General features: G+C 38.4%; 1 protein-coding gene across 1 annotated transcript in view; it reads right to left on the reverse strand.

The window, feature by feature from the left end:
- Positions 1 to 23,576, reverse strand: part of Map2 (microtubule associated protein 2) — a 258,927-nt gene that overhangs the window by 50,091 nt on the left and 185,260 nt on the right. Inside the window, 1 exon segment of the mRNA XM_032901293.1 lies at positions 12,911 to 13,195. Within this exon segment, the coding sequence (XP_032757184.1) occupies positions 12,911 to 13,172 (262 nt within the window). The 5' untranslated portion in view covers positions 13,173 to 13,195.

Raw genomic sequence — 23,576 nt, forward strand, 5'->3', positions numbered from 1 at the left:
AAAGACATTCAAGAAAAGAAATCACAGTTGTATGAAGTTCGGGGGTTTTTGTTTTTGTTTGTTTTCTAAGGGAATTTACTTAGCATCTGTAAGGATGCTTGGCTACTACTGGAACATACAAAGATGAGACATGGCACCCCTGAGCCCCACTGTTTTTGAATTGTTTACACATAGGGTAATCTTACTGAAGGGCACATTTTGTTTTTCTACTTTCTAATTTTCCCTCAGTGGCCACAGATTTTTGATTAGTTCTCCTGTGGACACTCCTGTTTGATATTCATGTCTAAACAAGTAGGAATTATGATTCTAGGGAGAGGTTCCCTTCTCTTTAAAAAGTAGAATTATGTGTATGAGAAAATTACATGTAGGTGTATATTTCTGTGTGTGGGTATGTGCAAATCATAGCAGGGGTTCACAGCGGCCAGAGGCATTGGATGTCCTGTAGCAGGAATGAGTCAGTTGTGAGTCATCTGATTAGGTGCTGGGAGCTGGATTCAGGTCCTCTGTGAGAACAGCACACATTGCACTCGTAACTGGTGAACCGTTGCTCCGTGTCCCAGGCTCTCTCAACCTCAACCTATGTGTTCAAACCTATAATCTTCCTAGATTCCACCATCACATACTCAAGCAAAGCCCTTAGAGACTTGACTGGCTTGGCCTGGCTTTCAAAAGTGGTTAAGGAGAAAACTGTGGCAAACTAAGATAAATACCAGTGACCAGTTACTTCATCCAAAGGATGCTAAAGTATTGAGCCAAAAAGTAACTTGACAAGCATGGATAGAAACAGCACACACTGGGAAATTTTACTTCTAAATTTAGTAACCCAGATGGAAATAGAAGGAATAGTATTCAAGCAAACGACTCATAATTAAGTGAATATGATCCCAATCTAGTTTTATACTTAAATGTTCTAGCTTTAAGCTTGGAGGGCTGATTTCTATATTACCATACTTACATATACTTGTGTTGCTACTTGTAGCAACATATATTAGACATTTGATAATTAAGTCAAGTACAATATTTCTCTGATCTAAATTAACTGGATAAATATAAAATTAATAAAGAATTTATTTCCTAAAAATTTCAAATAGCTTTAATCCCAACAAATTAAATATAATCATTTAGCCACTGAGGGATTGATTTGTAATGCCAAATAAGGGATTTAAATGTTCTACGTTATTCTTATTAAAACTGGTACTGTGTTTTGCAGGCTTTTGAAAACTTGTAGCGTTTTCTCTGTTAGGGATTAAATATGAGAGAAGAAGTATACACGCAAGCAATCCTTTTATAATTAATAATATGGTTCAAAGTTCAGCCACATCACAACGTAAAGTGGATCTCTCCACTGGAACCTTCCAAACAAGCATAACTTAAGATTGTTAAATGAATTCTGTTATGACTAATGGTTAGGAAAGTGGAATGATTTTCCAAGAGTACAGTTTTAAGTAGGAAAAGAAACATAAAATCTACTATTGCCACTGGAGCTTGATATAATTATGAAAATAAAGCCTTTGCTAGATTTCTAAAAATTCTACATGTCAAAAATATTCTAAAGTAATGACTAAGCTTTGCTCTGGACTGAGGAACGTATCCCTTTAATTGTGAGCCATAATGGCTCATTATGTAAGATATGTTAGAAATAAACAATAGTAATCCAAAAATACTTGTATAAACTTAGAAATTACACATAAAATATATCCATACAAAAATAAAATTTCACGGTGATGACGTTGCTTCAATGTTGCTTACTTTTCTCAATCTCTATTAACAGTTACTTATTTCTATCTCTATTACTATACTTATCCCTTGAACAGGAACCCGGCAGAAAGAGATTGGAGCCCGTGCTTTGATGGAGTAGTAGAGTGACTATGAGACAGGATGTCATCAGGATAGGCATGCTGTAGGAAAGGCAGTGGGCTTGGCAAGGGGGAAGAGGGGGAAGACCATATGTAAGCGCCTGTGCCCACTGACACCCTGAAGAATCTAAGGAGACAGAGGTGAGAAAGGTGATCGAAGGCTTATGTTAATTACTTCTGAATTTTGCTTACAGTAGTTGTGTAGGAAGATGATACTGTAGTTTATGTTGTACTCAAGAATCACAGACAGACCTTGATTTAGTATGGGGATCAGAATCCTGTAGAAGAGATTTATGGGACTTCCTGAGGATATGGAAACTCAGATATTTTATGGAAACCATTTCAATGATAATTAACTGGTTCCTGTTTCTAAGAATTTATCTAAGACTGCCTGGTTTCTGACTTGTTTCCATTCCATTTGCACTGAAGAACTACTGATCCCCAACATCTATGGGGACCTCCCATTCCTTCTCATCCCTCAAGAGTAAGAAGAAAACATAAGGGAAAAAACTTGCAAGAAGTTTAAGAAGCTCTGCTTCTCCCCTGCTTCTGTTTGTTATATAATTGGGAGATGTAACATCGAGCAAAGGGGTAAAATCACTTGTTTCAACAAACTCATAAAAAGAGAAGTTTTTAATACCAAACTACACTAATTAGTGTCTTATCTGAAAAGACCATAATGGAAGAGACATCTCAATATCATAATTAAGACTATGTCAAAGTTATAATAAAATATTCTTTGTAAACTACTTTGTCACAACTGGTTTATTTATTTTTGTTCAGATCTGGTGACAAGTGAGGTCTTGTGCTTATAAAGAATTTCTGCTTTCTCTCTGTCACACAGCAGAGCTGAAGGCATTGTTATTGAAGGCCCAGAAGGCTCAGCACATCTTCTCTCAGTTAAGAAATATTCAATATTTTCTCAACATAATATACAGTGGAAGATATATTTTCTCACTAAAATATACTAAATTCAAGTTTGTGAACTGATAGTGACTATAAAATGCGAATTTACAAGTAGCAACAAGAAAGGAGACTTCTGATACCAACAACAGTCAAGTTCCCAATGTACTTGGATCAGATGTACAAGTTAAATGAGGTCCACTGAGAATTTTAAGCACTGAATATTTCCTGAATATTAGACTAATATCTTTTCAAACCAGCATTGATATACTCCTTTAACAGTACAATTAAATCCATGACAGAGAACAACAGGCAGGCAGGTAATGGCATGGAGGTAGGGAATGACTGCTATCCCAACTAATGAACTTACCCACTTAAAATATAATTCTCATAGTGGCTACATTTTGGATTCCATATTCAGTCACTTGTTTCTTTTTGAAATAAGGACTTATAAGAATTAGGTAGGAAATGGTCTGAGGACCAATATTTGTGATCCTGTGTTAGCATAGTGCTTTGTTCATATTTCTGTGGAAAAGTTCAATTTTTATAGCTCATTTGGTATCTATAGCCCTCATGATAAGTTAAAGAGGGGTGGGGAGAAAGAAAGGAAGAACCAGTTTTGACATATTAGCATGTATATTGTACTTCATAAGAACACCACGAACAGCAACCACAGTCTTGGGGGTTTGATTTTTTTCACTACTGGGGATTAAGCACAAGGTCTCACTCATCCAGGCAGTGAGACTACAGTGAGCTAACATTCCAACCTCTATTTCAGTCTTTCCAGTGTTGTAGTCTCAAATCTTTGCTTTTCAAGCTGAAAATAGTCAATAGCCAATCTTTCAAGGAAGGTGGCAAGTTTGGGAACTCAAATGCAACATATTTCAAGGGAAAACCATATTCAATTAATTATTTGACCTTCTGTGGTGCCTATAAAGGAAATAGTATATACAGCTTACATTATTATCCAGAAAGAAAAGAAAAGGATGGATCTCAGGATGCCCTTCTCCCCTTAAACAGCAAAGCAAAGTAAGACCATCCATTGAATTTTTTTCCTTAGGCCAGGTATAAGGCTCACAGTAGAGTGCTTGCTTAGCATGAACAAGGTCCTAGGCTTACTGCTCAGTCCAGTCTACAAGAGAAAATTTGTTTTCTATACTAGGTTTTCTATTTTAATATAGAAATATTGTTTACTATGCTTCCCATATGGAAGTCATTTCTTCGACTCAGAGATGAAACATGAAAAATGGTTTGTTTGTTCAATCATAGCTTGCTCGGGTGAGTTTCAAAATTAGGCTAATATCTTTTCAAACCAGCGTTGATATACTCCTTGAACAGTACAATTAAATCCATGACAGAGAACAAACAGTGTGCGTCAAAGCCCTGGTTGTCCATTTATCAGGATTGAGACTTTCTGTGTTCCTGGTTTAGAACAGCAAATCAATCCTTATCTTACAGCCACAGGATTGGACCAAACCAAACCAAACCAAACCAAACCAAACCAAACCAAACCAAACCCACAAAAACCAAATAAAACCCAAAAAACCAAACCAAACCAACCAACCAACCACCACCACCACCACCAATGACAATAACAACAACAACAACAACAACAACAATCCTACAAACAGGTCTGTGTTCCAATCTCAAGCTATTTTGAGGACCATTTCCTCAATCCAGGCCAATGTTATATTGAGTTTTATTTTGAAAGGATGAAACAGAATTGGTCAGCATCTGCAAGATTCTTATCTGTTAGATGCTCACGTTTGTCAAAAGTTATTGATCATAACTTTAAATATTATTTCTAATTCATGAGCTATCTGATTAGATGTGTTACATATTCTTGTCATTCCCAGTCCTCCAATCCTCATTAGAGAAAGTCAAGCCTGGTAACACTTTCTTTCCTCACCAGCGCACTATAGAGATCCCTTTCAATTACTTCTACGGCAACCAACAGCTCTCCCATCTTTACAATGCATCCAGCTTCCTCTCACGTCTCAGTTTATTCTCACATTCCCAGTGTATCTTTCCAGTTCAGTCTTACAAATGCATCGCTCACACTGCGGTCTTTTTTGTAGCACTAAGTCGTCTACATGATTTCCCCTTTTAGCTTTATATATGGATTCTCAAGCTCTTTCTGCATTAATTAAAATATTTAATAGTATCTATACCAGGAGATAGAGTAAGATATGTCAAAGGAAGAGATAAAAAACAAAGCACAGGTTCAAGGAAGACATTTATGGTCTTGGAATAATAACTAGTTAATAAGTAACCTCAGTAGATGGATGCTCTTAGCAATGTATAAGCATAGTCCCTGCATGTTTAGGAAAGTGTTAGCCGAGAATGGGATCAGAGCAGCTCTCTGCCCTTGCTGGTAGACAGACTTCCAAGACCCTTCCCAAAGGTTTCCCAGCACTGTGTCTTATAATAAATAGAACAAAACCATCACAGTTTGGCTGGATACAATGTAACAGTGATAGGAAAACAATGTTTTTAGTCCAGTCAGAAGACTCAGGTTGGAGGACTCCATAAGGGAAGGAGGTCTTCGTTTGCCTGTACAGCCCTGATCTGTACGTTCAGTTTAGACTCAAGCCTAATGTTCAGGCTGCTGTACTAGAACTGCATTGTCCTGCCATTTTCATCCTTCCTCCTTATCCCAGTATAATGCTTTGTGAAATTTTGTTCTTCTTGCAACAAATTTTAAAAGCAGACACTTGACTTTCATATTTGTATTATGGCAAACACCTAGCATTTCTAGAGCTGTTAAAATCTGAAGGAGAACCCAATGCATATGCCCCTTCCCCCGCTCTCTCTCAGTTCAGCAGCTTAACTAGGTAAGAACTGTATTTTTTATGAGTGTAGCTGAATGGCGTAACTCGTTTGCTGAGAGTTGCCGCATGGTGAGCTGGCAGCATGTGGTTCAGTTTTGTCCCCCAGGATTCACAACGTCTGGTCAGATACGGCTGAAAGCACCAGGGTTTGTAAAGCAGCACCAGCTTTTCTATTCATCTGTTCTTGATATGAATTTCCATATTCCCCCAAGAGCAGGTGCAAATGCTCTATGTAACATGCTCAGGAGAAATGAAGCATGAAGGTACAGGGAGGAAGGGAGGAAGGCTCCCCACACCTCAGCAGAAAATCAGTGTATCTCAGTAGCTTGTAGAAGGGGGGCGGGTGTTGACTGCGAAGTAGTCCCCGGATACTCAGGAACGCAACAAAAGCACACTCAAAGCCCCAGTACTTGCCATTCAGTGACAAATACTTTTCCGATATAAACTAGCAATATTGTCAAATACTCTCTATATACTTATAGATGCATGGCTAATTAAACATATATTACTATACAAGTTAAATGATACATTATTGCTTGATCACACATATAGTCTGAAGGTACCTGAAAATTATTGTTAAAATTATAACCACATTTCTCTTTCTCCCCCTACCTCTCTCTTTTTCCCTTCTCTCTTTCTCTCCTCCCTTTCTTCTTTTTTATGTCTTGTAAGGAAAGAATACGTAGAAATAGAACATCAAAAGGCCCTTAATAATATTTATCAAATCAAAGGTTTGCCAAAGACTAAAATGAATTTCAAAACAGTCACTTCTATTGCTGATTATTTTCTGACATTCATTTTAAATAAAAAAGATTTTATAAACTGGTAAGAATTTTTTTCTAAACGGAGATTTTTTTGAACCCTCAGAAATTGGAAAGCAATGAAAGAAATCACAGAAATATTAATATTAATATTCTATATTAAGAAATATAGAATAGGGGAAAGTTTGAAAATTATAAAATATAATTAAATTATGTCTACATTTAATTATGCACACACATCAAATTGGCACAAATTGTTTTTAGCACAATAGTCTTGGCAATAACTCAAATCCAGTAGAATAGTTTTTTAAGTGTCAATCAGCCAACAGGACTGATGAAATACTTTTAAAAATAACATTCTTGATGTGGCTCCATTATCTAATAGAATCCAAGACAAATGAGATGGTCCCATTAGGTGAGAGGCATTCACGAACACGACAGAACTAACTGTGTGTAAATAAATCAGATTTTAAAGTATCACCTTATATCCTCAGACAGAACTTTGCTCACCTCATCTCAAAAGTTTGTAGGCATTTAAAATTCCAAAGCAATCCTACAATATGTTGAGTCATTGAGTTTAACCAGAACAGTCTCGAGAAACCAATTTTTCCAATATTTTGATTTGGAATTACTGGTTTAAGGCAATGTCATCCTGCTGTGACTTTGACTGAGAAGCAAAAAAGGTCGACAAACCATCACATGACTGCATTTAAATGAAAAACTTTACTCTGTGTTTATCTCTTCCTCCATTGTGTAAAGCATAGACAGCTCTAGCTTGGGTTACCTGGTATATACAATCCCATTCCTCCCGAGGAGCCAAAGCCATCAATCTATAAGACGCTGTCCACAGAAGCTGGCCCTGATAGGCTCAGACCCAGTAGGATCAACACAACAAGCCACACAGTAGGTCAGAAGTGCGCACCCAACACCCGCTACATCCGCTAGAGACCATGCAGGACAAAGCAAGCATAACAGATACAAACCTCGTGGAACTGCCTTAATTAAAAAAGATCCACATCTCTCTCCTCCCTTTTTAGCCCAAATGCCTAACCTTCATGAGGAAAGCATTGAAAAGATTCCCATTTTCTGGTCTCATCCACCGGTGTTGCCAGGCCGGACGCTTTGCAGCAAGCCTGTGTGTGTGTGTTTTTCCTGCAGATCCACCCTTGAATGCTAAGTAACTGCTCTGCACACGCCTCTCTCTGCGGAGCTCAGGGAAATGGCAGCCAGAGCAATGAGTGGTTGGCATGGCAACAAGAAGACCGAAAATCTGCAACCTCTTGTATTGTTAGGCCCGCTTGTTTATTTGCCTCAGGGGCCTATGCGGATAGCTTTAGTCATTTTGCTGAAGAAATGGCACTGCGCTATTTTGCTCTGTGTACATTAATGTATATATTCAGTAGGTTGTATTTTAAAGGGGGATCTCAATTTAGAATTGAAGGTAGAACGAGAGGGTAGCAAGAATCAGGTTTCAGTTCTCCAAGGTTGGAAAGGGGGAACAGGAAGAAGCTAGAGCTCCTTGCTGTTTGCATAAGAATGATGCCAACCTCTGCCCCTAATATGTGTTTTCCAGCTTCCACATGTAGTCTCTGCAACAATAATTTTATGGGTCTGGGTCTGTCTGTTATGGGGCTGCTTGAGTTAGAGGGGTGTTAAAATGTAGAGAAGGCTATATCATTTTCTGGGTAGGAGGTAGACCTGGAAAAGACAGCTGGAAATATAGACATGCCAGGAAAAAAAGGGATTGTGGAGAATGGCTGGGAGGCAGGTAAAGAAATGTCCTTCCATTTTTATATTTACCCCAAGAGATATGCAAAAAAGAGCCACTTTATCTGGGCACTTGTTTTCTCCTATTAGTGTTCAAACCCCATGCCCGAGGACAGCTGAAGTCACTCAGGCCTGCTCTTAAAAACTTGCATACTTTGATATCTATAAATATCTTTTTCTTCTCGGCCTCCCTTCAATCTCCACTTAGGAGGAAGCTGAGAATCACGCTATGATTTTATGCCATGCTCCAGGAGTGTGAATATAAATTCTGCGACAGAAATGTGCACTTTGCCTGCTATGGATGGCAGCTGCAGAGGGACTCTCTTCTACAAAAATAAGAAGCTTGGACCCTGTAGCACATGGTCTTGGGTGACAACTAAACCCGAGGAGGGTCCACCCATCTTCTGGATGGACAAAAGGGGATACTGATAAGATTAATTCTATCAGGCAACAAACCAACAAAAACAAAACAAAAAAACCTCTAATCTAAAGGAATCTTGGAAACCTTGCCTGTCGGCAGCCTGCTTAGAAAGTCAATAAATGATAAAATATATACAAAAATGTTGTCTCTTCTTGGAGAAAAGACAATTCAGAAGGAAACCAAGTGGCATGGGTTTCAGTTGTTCTTCTGTGTCCTTGTAGTTGAGGGTTGAGGGAGGAGGAGGAATGGCTTTAGGATTCCTATGATATCAAAATCTGAAGTTCGAGTCCTTATTTAAAATCTTATAATGTTTGCATAAGGCCTCTGCAATCCACACATATGTCTTAAATCATCTCTACACTGCTTATATTATGGATATAGTACACAAATTCTATGTTAATAATTGATATACTGCATTAAGAAACAATGACTAGCAGGAAAACACTATTATTCTGTCCAAACACAATTTCTTTCAAATTTGTTTAATTAACAGTTGTTTTTGGCAATGGATGAACAGATAAGGAGAAGAGACTCCAGTTTTGCAAGCATCCCTTGAGGAACAAAGAGGAATCAGAGACTTTTCTGTCTCTAGAGAGATACTGGTGCTCAGAATACGTGAGGGATGCAGAGTGAAGACACGCTTTACAGATTTGGCTTTTACAATTAGCAAACATTATAATAAAATGATTTCATAATTGTACTCAGCAATAGTAAGATCCAAAGCCACAGACAACGGGAAGTCAGATGAAATGACAACCAGTGACATTGCCAACTGCGGAGCACACTGATGGGAGAGAGAGAGAGATCAGGCTGGGAAGATGTGAAGGCTCCATCTTTGTCCATGTAAAGCTGTTTACTGCAGTGATTACAAACAAGCTCAGGGAACCAACTTCTGGGAAGGAAGAGACAACCCAGCCAAGAAGAAAGCAAAGAAATATTTTTTAGTCAACTAAGAATTTTGAGGCCACCACAAGCACAGCTGTGGACCTCCTCCCTGCTGAGGATTGCTCTATGTGAACAATTTGTTTTTGAGAATTATGCTTTATGGAAGAAGTGAGATATACTGCTGCTGTATATATAAACAAACAAACAAAGAATGAGCTTCTTGGGCCTTGAAATGGTCACCTCCAAATACAATGCTAATTCTGATTGGGTCATCATCTTCAAAGCATAGCGTTTAAAAAATGCCATATTTGAGATTTAAGAGGATTTGCTTATACAGGTGATGACTTGCAACATACATTATCTATAAATCATCAATGACAACTGCTATCATTTTACTAAACTTGCTTTAAGAGAAGCTAACTGCATAGTAACTCATCATTGGAGCATTCTTCATAAGTAAAAGGAAGCCAGTTTTACATTTTGCTCTTCCGAGAGCTTTCTACACTGGCATTTCTTAGGTATTCAATAACTGGCCTGTTATTTTTAGAAGGAAGTTAGTTTAAAAAAATCACACCATAGTTTGGATTGAAAACATCACTATGGCAACCCACAGATGAGGATGTACCACCTCTGTCACTGTGAGCGTACATATGAATGCTTAGAAATCATTTTTCCAAGGTAACATAAGAAAGGCTAATTTAACACATGTTGAGATGCTTCCACAAAAAACACTGGATGTTCCTGATGCTACCACTTGAAAGAAATACCTGTGAGTTCGATTTAATTTATATCATTTTCTCAAGGAAGCTGGCAAGGACACATTGACCTGACAAGTAGATCTTTCTGCTGCTGTTAGATACTTCTTTAAGACCACCAAACAAATAGACTATTAAATGAAACAAGCTGTCCGTAGCTTGAACAAGCATGCTATGTAAAGAGGTTGTATTGCTCCACGGTAGTCAATAAGAGTCATGTGTTGAGTATCCAGGAGACAAAACTAGACAGGCATGGTGGCTCATAACTGTCATTCCAAGATGAGGGAAGCTGAGGCTAGAGGATAACCTTGACTTTAAGGAAAATCTGGGCTATTCAGTGGGTTCAAGGCCAGTCTGGGCTACAGAGTGATACCTTCCTCAAAAAAAAAAAAAAAAAAAAAAAAAAAAAAAAAAAAAGCAGCAAGCAAGACCTCCAAAATCAAGAGATTAGAGTTTTCAAATTAATTTGAAAATGACTGTCTTTGCATTTGTTTATTTGTTCAATCATTGGACATGTTTACTGAACACTGCAACTGTAAAACCAGGGTCCACAGGATGGGAAAGATTCTTGGTCTGTGCCATTATCCCTTTCCTTCCCCCTAACCCTGGTGCGGTAGCTTGTCCTCATCCTTTATGCCTCAAACCTATCAAAGACCTGTCAGTGCAAATTCCCACCCTCAGCAAGTTACATTGTATTCAGTTAGAGACAAAATGGTCCTTGTTCAAGAGTGTTGCCACCACTGCAACCCACGATGGTAACTAAGAGATACTATGCCTCGTAGCACTGCCTTTATACATTTTGTTGTATTTGTATAACCCTCACCGGAACCATGGAAGGAAGCATATTTTTATTTCACTTTTAATCATGATTTTTTATAAAATGTATGTCCTCTTGGAACACTACAGTTTCTTAATTTCCTGGGTTAGTCAAGTTACTGCCAACCTCTTTTTTCTGATTCTCAGGAAATTCTGCAGGGCCCTGGTTTTGCATCAGAGCAACTGCAGAAGACTCAGCATGGTGGAGAATCTTTAAGAGGGATACAGTGTGTGCTAATGTTGAAACACACAGAACTACCACAAGCTGATGGCTTGTGTAGTGTTTAACAGAGACTGAGGTACGGCACTACATTGAACATTTATTCTCTTTCTATATTCCTGTGAATTTGTTTGGCACTCCAGGACACATTCGGGAAGATTTGTCCTAAGTTAAAAGCAAGCCCCTTTCAACTCTGCCTTTTCATTTTTCTCATTTCACACTTGACATCCTGTGAATTGTATTCAAATTAATTTCCATAGAGATCATATGCCATGAGAACCTCTGAGCTATAGAGTATGGGCACCAGATTTTGTATGGAAGCTAATGTAACACTTACTATGTAGAACAATACTACTAAAATACCACCTACTAATGTGGTGGCAAAATTTAAACTATATATTAGAAATTTATAGTATATATTTTATACTTTTTTCCTGTCATTTAAAATGTCTCTACTACTTCCTTATTAAAAAATCAGACATATATATGTATATACATGCATATTTATACACCCATAAACATATACCAATACACACACACACACATATACACACACACATATACACACCTACACACACTTATAATTTGTACTAGGAACCTCATGCATTCTATGTAAGAATAACATTAACTATAGCCCCACCCCTTACACATGAGGTGTTTTGACCAGAGTGTATAGCGAATAAGCATCACTGTCTAATTGTTGGGGTACAGAAACCCACCTTCACGTAGGTAAGGGATGCCTTTGAAGGGGGCAGTGCTTTATTTTACTACTTGTAGTATGTCCAGTCTTTTGACAAAATAAGCTATGATCTGTAAGTTCAAATACATGAAGTTCTGAATTACAGAAAAAAGGAAAAAGAATGCTATATTGTAAAATAACGTTTTTCTAGGTCATTAAAGCTCTATATTTATGGGGTCATTTAGGGTGGTATCAATGTTAATATTTTTAAAACAAGCACTTAATAGTTAGTGATACTGGGGATGAAGAGGTTGCTCAGTAGTTTAGAGCACTGGTCACTCTTCCAGAAAACTCAGGTTTTATACCCAGAACCAAATGGTGGCTCACAACCATGTGTAACTCTAGTCTCAGGGAAGCCAATGTTCTCTTCTGGCTACTGCAGGTGCTGCCTGCATGTGGTATACAAACATATATGCAGGCAGATTATCCATAAATATAGAATAAATGGAATTAGCTGTATTATATTTTTCTTTTAGCCTCTGTGTATTGTGCTTTGGAAATCTGAGGCTTGTGAAAGTGTCCCCATATTTGAACATGCATGTTCATCTCCCCTATCTTCTCTTTCCTTCTCCCCTGTTTTCTCGGAAGGCTATGAAGTCTGTTGAACTTAGTCAGGCCCAATGTCACTCGTAAGAAGAAAACATTGAGATTTTTTTCCCGTAGTAGGTTAAAATACTGACAGTTAATAGCAAAATAGACATACACTGAGTGTTTTGCCTATAAAGATTAGGGTGGTGAAAACTGAAGTGGGGGTTGGGGGAGACCAAGTCTGCAACCAAGTTGGGGGGAGTCAAGCTAACTGCCACAGTGTTTGGTGCTTGCGGTACTAGGGTGCCTATTTCTCCTGACGGGGACTCCAGTCCTTACAGAGTGAAAGGCCCAGCTGCTGTAGATGAATTCACTGTCAGAGTAACACAACTACAAAGCACAAAGATGTCCTCGAGGCCCTCAGTTACCTGCTGTTTCTCTGTCAGCTGAGGTCAGCTCTCCGTTGATCCCGTTCTCTTTGGTATCTGAATAGGTGCCCTGTGACCCGTGCTCCCCAAAGGCGCCTTCCTCCTCCTCTCTGTATGGAAATCCATTGGCGCTGCGGCTCAGCCCTTCCCCTGAGCTACCCTGGTCCTTCATCTCTGGCGAGTGGGGGTGTGCAGCTGCCTCTGTGAGTGAGGCTGATGTCCAGTGTGGTGCCTTTCCTTCATCTTTCCTCTCGTCAGCCATCCTTCAGATCTCTGTACTGTCTCCTGCAGACAGAATGTATACATATTAGTTATCACTTTGGGGAAACCTGAGAGCATTAGTAGCAAGGAGGAGACAATTTGAGGCCCAGTCAGTGGCTTGCTGTATTGATAACTGTTCTTAAAAACAAAAACCAAAAGAATTAAAAACCGACAAAACAAAAAAAAAAATCTAACAGATGTTGTTGAAACAATAGTTTTTATATTTACATTGCTTTTGTTTGTTTTAAGAACATTTCAGGAATGTTCCATAAAATTACATATTCTCTTTAAAAACAATTATATTTTAGGACAAGTCTTAACCAATATGTTTGACATACAGTTTGAATATTCAGTGATAGCTAATGAATGATTTGCTGTGGGAAAACCAAGTTAGAAGAGGGTAGGAAGAGGAAGAGCTGGAGGAAATACCATATTCTTAGACATCATTCAAGTACCCTTTAAAAACAAGTTCAAGGGAGCCTAGAGGAGAACATGGTCAGCATTTCCGTCTCAAAAGCAAGCAAATCAAGCCAATTGGATGCTAAGTATTTTGATGCAATGGATGATAGTTATTTACCAAATTTTCCAAGAAACATTTTTAACCCTACCTATATTTTAAGGGGCTCTGACATCCTTCTATAAATACAAATTTTGCAGGGAAAAAGTCAAAATGTGGTGTTGGAACTGTACCCTGCTTAATGGCATCATCGTACTACTGAAGCAAGAGCTGAAGATGTGATGTCATGGACATTAGTGCGGGAGCTCTGAGTTAGAGCAAGGGACGGTTCGCTGGGCAGGAGGCATTTTTTTAAACCTTATGTGAATGGCAGATACTGAGTGACCTTCTCTTACATGCGGATGCTACTAAATTTAGAGAGGTAACTGGCAGGGTGATTCACCCCTCAGTTTGGAGTACGGTTGCCAGTGATGTAGTCTTATCGATGGCTTATTGTCCCCACAGAACAGATGACAACATACGTAATGACTGTCTCTAATGGAAACCAAAATCACTTGCAAAGACGTCCAAGCAAACCAAAGCAAGATTAGGGAGAATCTATTTCTTTCCACCAGGTGTTTAGAGATCCCACATACAAGTGAAAATGTCATTCATGGAAGCAGGTTTACAAGAATCACTTGATTGTTTCTGACTTTATATTTACTTATTGTTCATATGCAGTCACTTGCATGTGTCAGGTTGTACATGTGGATGTCAGAGGACAACTTTATGGAGTTTGGTCCTCTCATTCCACCTTTTGAGGGTTTTGGGAACTGAACTCATATTGTCAAGCTGGCACCACTGGGTAACAAGCACTTGCACTTGCTGAGGTATCTCACAGGCCCTGCTTCTGAATTTCAATGCCTTTCTTTGTTTCCTGTGCTTTTGCCCCTCCTCTCAAAGAGAGTGAGACAAGCCCATTCATCTTAGCTAATTACAACATCAAAGTGCCTCCAAAATTTGTTTCCAAAAGCACTCTGTTCGTCTTCCACAAAATCATACTTAGCGTACAAAGAGCTTAGCTTTGAAAACATTGAGGGACTTATAAATAAACCACGAGTGTCTCTACATCACCTACCACGGCAAAGAACTTCATGTACCAGAGGCTTTCTCCGACAATTCCTTGTTTGACCGATTACAAAATCAAAGGAAATAATGGAAAGGAAACATTAGCAGTTAGCTTTGTTGTGGTTATAATCATGCCAGCACTGAATGTACCGCTCGTCATTACGTGTAACCACTTAAGCTAGTTTTGTTGCAATTCCTGGTGCAACGACAGGAGCTCGGATACTTGGACAAGTACCTGAGGGACGTACAAAGCTGCCCTGTGCTATGACAAAGGACTGAAGGAGCACCTGAGGGGCATGGCAAAGGTCTGACACTGGAACCTGACGGTAAGGACAGACCCCCCAGCTATAAATCCCCCTGCCTCCATGTACATATAAGAAACTAAGTAGGTGCATTTTATAAATGTGATCCAGCAATGCTCACCCCCATCCCATTCTGCACTGTGCACCGGCCAAATCGCAAAGTACCTGACATAAGAATCAAACACTGTGTCTTTTAAATTGTCACAGTATCTTCACGTTAGGTTCAAGGAGCCACCTCTGAATACAGACTTGCCTTCCAGAGCATCGTATTCTGTGTGTGGCTCAATTTCTTTTACTATTCCTGGTCAACATTTCCATACTCTACTGTGGAACTCTCTCTCTCTCTCTCTCTCTCTCTCTCTCTCTCTATATATATATATATATATATATATATATATATATATTTGGTATATGTGCAGAGTAAACTGTCAATACAGATAAAACTCCTTCCATAAAGAAGTCTGGGCTTTGCCAATATATCTTTTTGAAAACCAAATAGGATTTATATTTTATATTTTATGATACTTTTAGATCTGTAAAGTATTGAGCAGATACCTGCTCGGCTTATAATTTTTCTAATTCTGAACATCTTTCATGAATAAACACTTATTATAGTCCATAAAACAACATTAATAAATTATTAGCTAGAACCTATAGTATAGGTTATTGTGATGGCTATTCCTAATTGTCAACAGGATTACTTCTGGAATTAACTACAATCCAGGAATGGATGGCACACCTGTGATCCAGATCTTGAGGCTGAAAGTCAAAGGTTTCTGACCTGGATCTTGACATGGAGATCTTGAGGCATGGTGGTCATGAATGGCTTAGGCCCAGGCAAGGTAGTACACAATTTCAATCCCAGGATACTGGGGCAAGCAGATCTCTGAGTTCAAGGTCAGCCTGGGACAAGTTGAGTTTTAGATTCAGACATGGTGGGTGTTACACATCTTTAATCTGGGCCACACCTTCTGTTGGAGGCCTACATAAGGGTACTGGAAGTAGGAAGATTCACGGTTCTTTGACTGCCTGCACTTAGTTGCCAGCACATCTGTTAGAACCTACTTCTGCAGAAGACCAGCTTAAACAACTAGCCTTGTGGGACTGAGCAACTACTATTCTTGGACTTCCCATTTGTAGCTGCCTATTATTGGGTTAGTTGGACTACAAGCCATAAGACATTACAATAAATTCCTTTAATATATAGAGACATTCCATAAGTTCTGTGATGCTAGAGAACCCTGATCAACACAATCACCCAATACTATTTTTTGTTTGTCTGCTTCAGGGTTCTAGCCAACACCCTACACTACATTTAATGTTCATCTCTAGTTTCATCTATGACTTTGACCTCCTAAAATGTACTATTCAAGTCAATCATACAATTAAATCATAGATAAAGTGCTCAGATAACTGGGGTAAGTGCTAGACCACACAAGTGTGAGCCTTCTCAGATTTCTTTCCTCTGTTGCTGGGTGCTTGCAGGATAATGTAATCATACAAAGTTTCACAACTGGCCAGGAGCTGTTTCCTGATATCATATATATTAGTATATCTAAGAGGATCTGAGAAATAGTAAGCTTGTGGTGTATGTTCAACTCTGAGAGTTAAATTTTTATTTATCTTTTAAAAAGTTATTCATCCTTTAGAAGACATAGAAACAAAGTTTAATGTAGAAACAAACGAACACTGATCTGTGCATATCAGTGGTTCTCAACCTTCCTAATGCTGTGACCCATTAATATAATTCCTCATGTTGTGCTGACCCAAACCATAACATTATTTTGTTGCTATTTCATAAGTGTGATTTTGTTATTGTTAAAAATTGTGATGCAAATATCTGATATGTAGACTATCTTGTATGTGGTCCCTAAAGGGTCACGATGCACAGGTTTAGAACCACTGGTTTACATGCATTTGTCTTTGTACGGGTGTGCACACCTAAATGCAGTGGCCATATAGTCTAGAAGACAGCATCAGATCCTTGGGAAGTAGAATTAAATGTAGTTGTGAGCTACACAGTATAGATGTTGAGATCCAAACTTGGGTCTTTTGTAGAAGCAGTACACACTTTTGCTTTTAAAAATCCCCCCAAACGAACAAACAAAACCACTTAATGATAGTTCCAGTAGCTCTGGGAGTTTTGATGGTCACAGGAAATACAACAGCATGAAATTTCACAACTCACAGATAAATTTGACTACGGCTTATCCCTCATTCCCAGAACACCAGAACAAATTTCTCAGTGAACAAAACCTCTGATCTTTAACAGAACAATAACTAAGCCAACAGTTGTGCGTATTAGTGATCATCTACCTTAAAGATTGCTATCATTTATTCTTAAGGGGTCAAACATTTACGAAATAAGTTCCTGAGTGTTTAATGATTTCAATTTTTAGATTTAAAAAAATGAATTAAAATTAATTTTGGAGGTAGGGCTTCCTAAGCACACTGATTTCTCTTAATCCTGTAGTCACAAGTAAATCAAAGACCTTGCCTACAAAGTGTTTCCTGACTACAGGACAAACTGCAGGTTCCTCTGAGGTGTATGTAGCCTAACCATCTATTAAGCATCAGTCATCACTGTGCTGACGCTACTAAGGCAGGAAGTATGAATGGAAATGGGTGTTGCTGCTTTGAGGGAAAAGCTTCTTACGTCAAAGGAGACACTATTAGACCATGCCCACTTATAACCCCAACTGATTATTAAAATACCACTCATAGGGTGAATCATTTTATGTAAATTTCTAATGAAAGTTTTGGGGTCACATTTGTATTTTTGTGGTATGTTGACAAGGGTGAACTTGCGATGGCAAATCTTGACTGCCAACTTGACAGACTCGCAGAGATGGGACATTAGTTGAGAAACTGTCTTTGTAAAGCTGTCCTGTGCGTATGTCTGTGGGACATCTTCTTGATTGGGAATTGAAGGAGGAGTGTCAAGCTCATGGTAAACAGTGCCACCCTTAGGGTAGGTGGACCTGCACTGTGTGAGAAAGAGAGCAGAGCGACAAAGGTGAATGAAGCCAGTGAGCAGGACTCCTCCATGTTTTCTGCCTCCCCTGCCTTTAAGTCCTGCTTTTGCTCTCCTTGATGAAGGACTACAAGCTGTAAGGTGAAATAATGCCTTTCCACCACAAGTTGCTTTTGCTCGGTGCTTTATCACAGCAAGAGAAAGCAAATTAGGGTAGCAAGGAAAGAACTCAATGGCAAACATAAATACTATAGACGAATCTAAGTCATGACTTGAAGGCATTGGTATTCCAATGTTCAGTTGCTTAGACTCTTTAAAAATCTGACTCATGAATTAATATATGCCCTTGGAGAGTAATTTCGTAGCTTATGGTTAGGTTTGCTCATTACCAGTCCTTCTTCCACTTAACGGATTTCTACCATATCAATATTATCTTATATTTAAATACATATTTCCATTTCTTAGGCTTAAAGTTATAATACCCTCTTCTGAAACTTGAGGAGTTGTCTTGAATATCAGTCTCGTTGTGTAAAAGAGTTCATGTTTTTGTGTTTGCAAGGAAAAAATTAGAACTGACCACAGGCAGTCCAAAAGTCTGTCTCCAAAGATAAGAAACTACTGTTTAGATATTGGGTTTTGTTACACGATTGACTCAGGTGGGAAGGATCTCCACAGTGAGATAACTTGTATTGAAGTTTGGAAATTAAATATCTTACATTTTGCTTATTTCTGATAGTTTGTAATCTACCAGAAAATCTGAACCTTCCCACATGCCCTCCTCAGGAGTTCAATGTTTCCTCTAGCATTCCAAGTTCTAAGTTGTTGCTATTCGTTCTTTATTATGACTGATTGGTAACCTTTATCAAATATTCTCTGAAATCAACTAGGAGCTATATCATATGGAAATAATTATTGTCACATTACCTTCTAATATTTTGCTTCAAGGTGAATTTTTTTTGAGAAAGATGCATGTTAAGCTTCTAGTCATATGCACAAAGTGTATTAGAAACAAAACAGAATCAATTAGTCTCTTCCTCTGAAAAAGAATGTATAAAAATGTAATATTTTAGATTGTTCAGAGAGATTATATGTGAGTATTCTTTAGCAGGAAAATATGCTTTCTAGGTGATTTTTAATTTTAAGATATATTTTGTTCATCTTTCTTGGAATATTCTTTTAATCGTTTCCACACAAATATTGCTGATGGGCAAGTGATAACTTTAAAGTGGCAAATGCCTAATGATTTATGTTAGTGACGGCAGGTTGTCAGGCTTTCATTAGTTTTCTTTATTCTTTATAAAGTCAGATGTATGCAGTAGAACATACAGTGCATATCAGCTGGTTTGAACTACAGATCATCTTTCTATCCTTCCATCTATCATCAGAATGCCTGAGTGCTACACATGAAAAAGACTGTGTGTATGCTTTGATGAGTCCTGTATTATCTGCTCTTTAGAAAAAGGAATGGAGATATTTTTAAGTGTATGAAGAAGTAGTTCCTTAGTGCACAGGCCCTCTGGGCATGTAGAAATGAGAAAGCAGGATACAGCTGTCAAATCGCCTCTATTCTTTAAGGAAGAGAAACAAGAAAGCAGAGGTGACAGAAAGAAACCTCCAAACAATTCTGACATCTTTCTGGGTTACCAATGACTTCATTTTTTTCCAAGAAAATCAAATCACAACACATTTTTATGGAAAAGGAGGCTATTTCTCATTTTTCTACCTTTCTACTTAAGAATTTGAAGTTTTCTCCTACCCTCCTTTTCAAGTATGAAAGAGGTTAGTTAAAGTAAGATTCACAGAACCAATACATTACAGTAAAATACAATACATTACAATAAAAGCCTACAAATGATCACAGAGTGTGTTTCAAATATTAGTTGGGTGTTGAGTGAGTTAGCCATCAACTGCCTACCATGAGGCAGACACAAGAAGAAAGGTTCCATCAGAGATGGATATTTGGCCCCCATCAGCTCAAGAGATAAGAGTGAGTTTGAACTTCATTTTGGAGCCATGGAGGATGGTGAAGGAGATACAACTCAAGTCCTAACTCTATCTAAATAAGAAACGTGTAGTGGAACAAATGAACAGACAGAAGAAAGACAAAGTAGATATAACAGAGTGCAGAGAGGTCAGATGCTCCCCAAGTATTTCATCTCAAAAAGGTCTCTTCAAATTATCAAAATGAAATGCTCTTAGGTTATCAACCATTCCAATGCATCCTCAACACACTGCTTTTCAATACGCTACTTCTAAAATACATACACTAAATCAGCGTTTCTTGGGTGGGGCTTGCAAATTATTCTTTTAACTGGTAACTGATAAAGGTTGAAGACTACTGTTTTCAGACAGGTTAGTTACTTCAGGAAAGAGCAGTAAGGGGCAAGAAAAACAGACTAGAAACATCACTTCAGAGTGACTGAAGTAAAGGGCGAAGCCATGCATATTGGGAGGTCACGTGACTATATTGTGTCTTTTATATTTTTTGCCCAGGACTTTTTCGATGAGTTGACAGAGTCCAATCACAAGAGAGAACACTTTTATTCTACTTTACAGGGAAAAAGGTGATTTTATTTTTACCTTGCATATAATTCTACTTGAAAGAGGCAGAAATATTTTGAAGGAATTTTTTTTTAAATTGTCCCTTTCTTATAAGGCAACAATTTCATGTTGTAAAATGATGGTCAGATTATGGAATATTCAAATTGCTCTTAGAGTGTTTATTTTGCCTAATTCTTAGCATTCACTAATGGTTTATTAACGAATACTCGCTTAGCTTTCTTTCCAATGGCTTTGGAGACAAATGCGAGGTGGTTCTAGATGTAATGTGTGGAGGACAATTGTGACCGTACCTAGATAATTCAGATGTGCAGGCTGAAAGTGATGAAGTGAAGTAGAACTTCTCTCCGAGGAATACCACACAGTCACAAACTTCACTGTTTGTCTTTGGATTAAATCTCTGGATTTAATTTGTCTTTGGATAGATCGTAAAACATTTAGTCACCAATTATAGTTATTAGCAGGCATCATTAAATACTGTCAAAAACTGGCAAAAGGAACAGCTTGGCAAGTCTAAAGGAAAATTTTATTGTGTGTCAGACAGGCAGGTCTCGATTTCTATGGTGTCCTTGGCACAGGTAGTTGTAGGGCGTTTCCTTTGAGACCTTCCACCCTATCATCATGAAGCATGAAGCTCAATTAAAAGAGAGGGTATATAATTGTGTGCTGCTACTTATCTAGAGAGGAACAAAAGAATCAAACAGCCAGTTTCATAACATAATTAAGCAAATGAATATTGCTTCTCTTTTCATGGAGGCTCAACCATGTTTTGTACTCTTATCAGTTATCTATCAGTCATCCCAGAACCACACAACAGATGCTTGGTTTAATCACTGAGAGTATCATGTTTCTTTGCGGATGCTGAGTGTGTTTCTAAGCGTAAGGGTTTGGTAATAAACGGTGTAAAAACTCCAAATTGCTACCCTCTGTCCTCCATGTAGAATCGAAGGTAATTTTCATAACGGCATGAAAAAGCAAAGCTGAAAAGCCCGTGTTTGTTTCGGGTCCTTCCCGCTGTTCTCGGGCTGAGTGTAGAACACCCCACAATCTTACCAGGTGACTCACTCCTCTTCACACACCCTGCTAATTAGAAATTAGTATAAAGAAAGTTAGTGGGCGCAGGAGACATTAACTCTGATGATGATGGGCACAGACTACAAAACCTCCCAGTGTGAAGTTATTGTTAAACCTGTATGATACAAGTGAGTCATAATCCCAGGCAGGCTGGAAATGCTCACTAAATGCTGCCTCACCATGCAATGTGACCTATCACTCCAAACTGAAAAAGGACTGATGTAATGTGACTTTGGTATGCAACATGTAGTCCACAACTGTGCACTACATCTTGGCCATACACACAAAAGATCAAGTACCTATTAGAAATAAGTACTTATTAAATGATATACTCTAGAACTCTAGCTCTACTAATGGTATCTAATTAAGGATTTGGACTTAGATGATAGAGAAGCAGGGAGTTAAGTAAAAGGTCCCCAACTGAAAACTGAGATAGAATCATGGTTCTATTACTTGCTACATATGTCAGTTTACACATGGCATCAAACCTGAAGGTTAGTTTCATAACTCTATGGTGAACTACTGAAGCAATGGACAGATAAAATTTAATCTCTATGTCATTACTGATAATGTTGAAGATCAATCATCATAACCTAGTTAATGTTTTTAAATTAGCATAAATCTAACAACTAGGAAACAAAGCTTAGGAAGTAAATTATAAATTGGATTTTGGAAATGGATGATTCTGTTCTAAAGATACCCAGCCTCAGTTGTGATCCAAGGACTTTCAGATTTTGTTGAGTATCACCTAACAAAATACTGTGAAATCAAATCTCCTCTGGGTACACATCTGATGAAAATTGTGTAGAATTACAGATACTCCAAGGGATGTTTATAGGCCATAAGTGTTACATCACCGTGGGATAAGGAGCCTTTTGCTTTATAAATCTGAGCTCCACATGAGGGGAAGGCACTGGCTATCTCCGAATGTTGCTACTACCAAATGCTAACATGTTAAGATGACAATCCTATTCCATGTTCAGTAGATGTGACCAGATGTAGACCACCACCAGTCATAGCATATGTTTGTGTGCATGTTTGGAAATTCATGTAGTCTTTGAAAATACATGTGATTAAGCAAATGCTGAATGCCATTCTGTGATAAACATTACAAAATCAGTTCCTGTTTAGTACACTGGGAGGGTAGACTGTACGATGCTAAGATGCCTAAGATCACAACTCTAATTCATCCAACAATTAATTTATTCTTTAAAACATAAAAGGAAAGGACTTAGTGTGTCTGGGAATTGGAAACATATTTGAAAGGATATTGTTATAGGAGGTCACAAAATAACCAACAAAAATATATAGTTTGGTATATGTTGTCAGGGAGGTGGGTGACGGGGATTAGGGGTACATAGACAACATTTTTGACAGTACCTCTCATGAGAGGCAGCATATGCATGTAGAGCATGAATAGGACTTAGCAGAAGAAAGCTCAGGAAACTTAAAGGAGAACTAGGATGCCCACTCTCCCCCCCTCCAAATTTGCTTTACTTTTGAAAACTTAAGATAGGAAAAATGAATGTAGAGACACTCCAATGGTCCAATGGGTACCTTCCCAACACTCTCTTTACACTATTCTTCACTCTAGGTTAGAAGATCTTCACTATCCCATCTGTCTCCCTCACAAGGCTGTGAGTTGCAGAAAGGAAGGCTGTGTTTAATTCATCTCTGTATGTATAGTACCTGGTCCACCAGCACAAAGGAAGTTCAAGCACACCTGTCTGCTGATGACTAAATATGGGACAGATGCAAGGCACAGATTGTTCCCTACAGTCCAGAAGGCCTCCAGCATCTGTGAAAAATGAAGAAGGGTGTGGCTTATTCAGCCTTATTATTTAGAGGGACTGGTCCAATAATAGCCCAGTGAAATGGGAACCAGAAGAAGACATAACTAAGCATGAAGATGCTCTTAGGACTGTTGCTTTG

The sequence above is a fragment of the Rattus rattus genome, chromosome 4 (genome assembly GCF_011064425.1).
Source record: "Rattus rattus isolate New Zealand chromosome 4, Rrattus_CSIRO_v1, whole genome shotgun sequence".
Taxonomy (NCBI): Eukaryota; Metazoa; Chordata; class Mammalia; order Rodentia; family Muridae; genus Rattus; species Rattus rattus.